The 3,155-nt window shown below is 42.0% G+C and overlaps 1 protein-coding gene across 2 annotated transcripts in view; it reads right to left on the reverse strand.

Annotated features, from left to right (window-relative positions):
• APOOL (apolipoprotein O like) overlaps window positions 1-2,679 on the reverse strand; it is a 97,173-nt gene extending 94,494 nt beyond the window's left edge. The window contains exons 1-2 of one of the 2 annotated variants that reach the window (XM_014465047.2): window positions 2,590-2,604; window positions 1,963-2,040 (exon numbers count right to left, since the gene is read on the reverse strand). Coding sequence is in view for 1 of the 2 variants with exons in the window: in XM_006082807.3 (XP_006082869.1) it covers window positions 2,590-2,604 (15 nt within the window). In the remaining variant the exon portion in view is untranslated. Of the gene's footprint in view, window positions 1-1,962; window positions 2,041-2,589 lie in introns of both variants that reach the window. The other variant, XM_006082807.3, reaches the window with a different exon arrangement.
• Between the last annotated feature and the right edge of the window lie 476 nt (window positions 2,680-3,155).

Genomic DNA, 3,155 nt, shown 5'->3' on the forward strand with positions numbered 1-3,155 from the left:
TGATATTTGCAACAATAGTAAGACAAAGACTTATATTTTTGATATTTATTTTATATATTTAAATGCCATTTAACAAAGAAAAATCAACCAAAAAATGAGTTCGCGTGTCACCTCTGACACGCGGGTCATAGGTTCGCCATCACTGACTTAGAGCAAGCACTTTTTCTAATCCTAAATTTTTTCATATGTAAAATGGGGATGTTATCCATTTCTTAGCGTCATCAAGAGAATTAAACTGAAATAATATACGTAAAGCAGCTTATAAAAGTAGGTGCTAAATGAATGCCAGTTTAATACCCCTTATCCTTTCCTTAACTCCATACAATTTTGGCTCTCCCTCTACTATTTTACTCATAGTTCTTTATCTCATTTCAGCTCTCATTAGCATTATAATTTTGGGCAATTTACTTAACTTTTTAAGTGTTAGTTTTTCATTTGTAAACTGGTGATCATAATATCCACAACATAAAGATGTCTTGAGAATTAAGTGAAATAACATGTAATTTAGCATAGTGCTTGGCCTTGTTGTAAGCACGTGATAAATGGTAGCTACCAGCCTGGTAGGTGTGGCTCAGTGGTTGAGCATCAACCTATGAACCAGGAGGTCCCAGGTTCGATTCTCGGTCAGGGCACATGCCCGGGTTGTGGGCTCGATCCCCAGTAGGAGGTGCGCAGGAGGCAGCCAATCCATAATTTTCTCTCATCATTGATGTTTCTCTCCCCCCCGCGTCCCGTCTCCCTTTCTCTCTCTGAAATCAATAAAAAAATATATATTTTAAAAAATGGTAGCTACCAGTGACTTATTAATGGCCAAATAAAAGGACTGTTCAACTCTCTCCTCTAGGCTTCAGTGACAATGTACTATTCTGGTTTGCTCCTGAGGCAAGGCAATTATCTTCAAATCACAGTCATTTATGTTACATGTTGCATCTTCACTGCTTAATACCTTTTATCTTCATTGTCTGGCACGTATTTATTCATGTAGAATTTATTGAGTACCTAATATAAGTCATACCTGTGCTATGTACTAAGAATACAAAAAATAATGTTGTAAGTATTGTCCTCAAGTAGCTTATTGTTTAGAAGGGTAAAACATTTGAGTAAATAGTCTATTACTTGCAATGTGGTAAGTCCTAAGGTAAGAGTATGCCCAGGGTCTTCTTGGAGCACAATGGGGACTTATTTAAATTAGACTTCAGGCCCTGGTCAGGTGGCTCAGTTGGTTAGAGCATTGTCCAGGTACACCAAGGTTTTGAGTTTGATCCCCAGTCAGGGCACCTACCAGAATCCACCAATAAATGCATAAATAAATGCAAATCAATCAATCAATAAATTTAAATTAGACTGGAGAGGTGGTTCAGGACACTCTCTAGAAAAAGGCATTTTGTGCTTAGCATACATGGAGGCAGTACACAACTATCTGTTAAATGAGTGAATGAACTATAAACAGGAAATATCTAGATGAGGATGGGAAATAGCACTTCAGGTCCAGGGAAAGAAGGGGAAAAGGCCTGGAGTACAAATGTTAGAAGAGTTCCTGAGAGACAGGAGGTGAAGCTCTAGAGCCAAGGCAGGGTGTTCTGGATATAGGAGTCTGACCTGACCCCAGAGGGCAGGTAATGGAGTGCCAATAACAGTTTTTAAGTAGGGGAGGGGCATAATCATATTTGCATTTTAGTGTAAGTACTACCCTGCCAGTGAAGGGAAAAACTGATTCAATGAGAGCCAGGCTAGAGACAGTGAGTCCAGTTAAAAAGGTGTCCTGATAACTCAGCTAACTATGAGAAGCAGAATTGCAGAAATGAAGTGAGAATAGTGAATCAAGCCAGTTACTGAGTTAATTTAAAAACTAACTGAAGTGAATTATTCATATTTGTATCTACTAAAAGCAATTCACTTAATAACTATGATCCACTTCAAATATAGATATTTCTCAACTACCTTATTGTTATTGAAACCTACTTAGGGAACTGAAGCTAGCAGCCAGCCGAGTCACTTCCTGTACGCAGATTCCCAAGCAGCACCTTTTCCCACACAGAACTCAAAAGAAAAAGGCTTGTTATTCAAACTCGGAAGTTAACAACAGTAATACAAACTTGTGCACTTCAGAGAGTCTTGAGATCTGTCTACCCTGGTCTATTTCACCCCAAATAACATTTTAACAAAGTCCTTCAAAGGGTCAGGAGGCCCGATCCTGAGCACCCCCACATATGCCCAGGATTCTTTCCTTTGTTTCAGATCAAGAGCCAAAAGTCTGCTGCTGCTTGTCGCCCAGCGGGGCATTTTCAGCCAGCAGTTCCCCACTTTTCATTGTGCCGCTGTGTAAACAGTCAAACGCAGGGGATTCAGGAAAGAGTACTCCCCGGCTGAGAAACCTCTGAAGGGGAGAGGCGGGGTGTCTTCAGGTTTCAAACATTAAAAGATTCCCAGGTCTTGCCAATTCTCTCACAACCCCACCTCCACCCCGCCTCTTGCTGTGGGGCGCCCTTCTGAAGTTAGAGGGCTCCCTTCTATAGTTACCAGAATGCTGTCTGCCCCTAAAAAAACTAAGCAAGTTTTTGTATGTATGTCTGTGTTTTTTTAACTTACCCTTACGGCCGCCATGTCTGTGACCCTGTCACACCCAAGTTTTCGGACGGAGAGCAAAGACGGACAAAACGCTTCAACTCAGCTCCCTTCACTACAGCCCCGCCTGGTTACGCCCTTTGTCTGCCTGCTCCCGCCCTTTCTCCGCCCTCCAGAGCTTCTTGGGAAGTGGCCTCACAATTGGTCCGCTGTCTTCAGGAGAAGCGGTTCGTCCCTATGGGAGACTGTAACCCTGATAAATCTTTTCAGAATATTCTCCGTAGTCTAGTTAAAAGTTACTTTGTTGGGTGCAGAAGTTTTCATTATGTTCGTTGTAACAGGTACATGGGATTTATCTAGATAAGGATTTAAAACTGAAATCTGGCCCTAACCGGTTTGGCTCAGTGGATAGAGCATCCGCCTGCGGACTGAAAGGTCCCAGGTTCGATTCCGGTCAAGGGCATGTACCTTGGTTGCGGGCACATCCCCAGTCGGGGGTGTGCAGGAGGCAGCTGATGGATGTTTCTCCCTCATCGATGTTTCTAACTCTCTATCCTTCTCCCTTCCTCTCTGTAAAAAATTAATAAAAT

This window comes from Myotis lucifugus, unplaced genomic scaffold (assembly GCF_000147115.1).
Source record: "Myotis lucifugus unplaced genomic scaffold, Myoluc2.0 scaffold_4, whole genome shotgun sequence".
NCBI lineage: Eukaryota > Metazoa > Chordata > Mammalia > Chiroptera > Vespertilionidae > Myotis > Myotis lucifugus.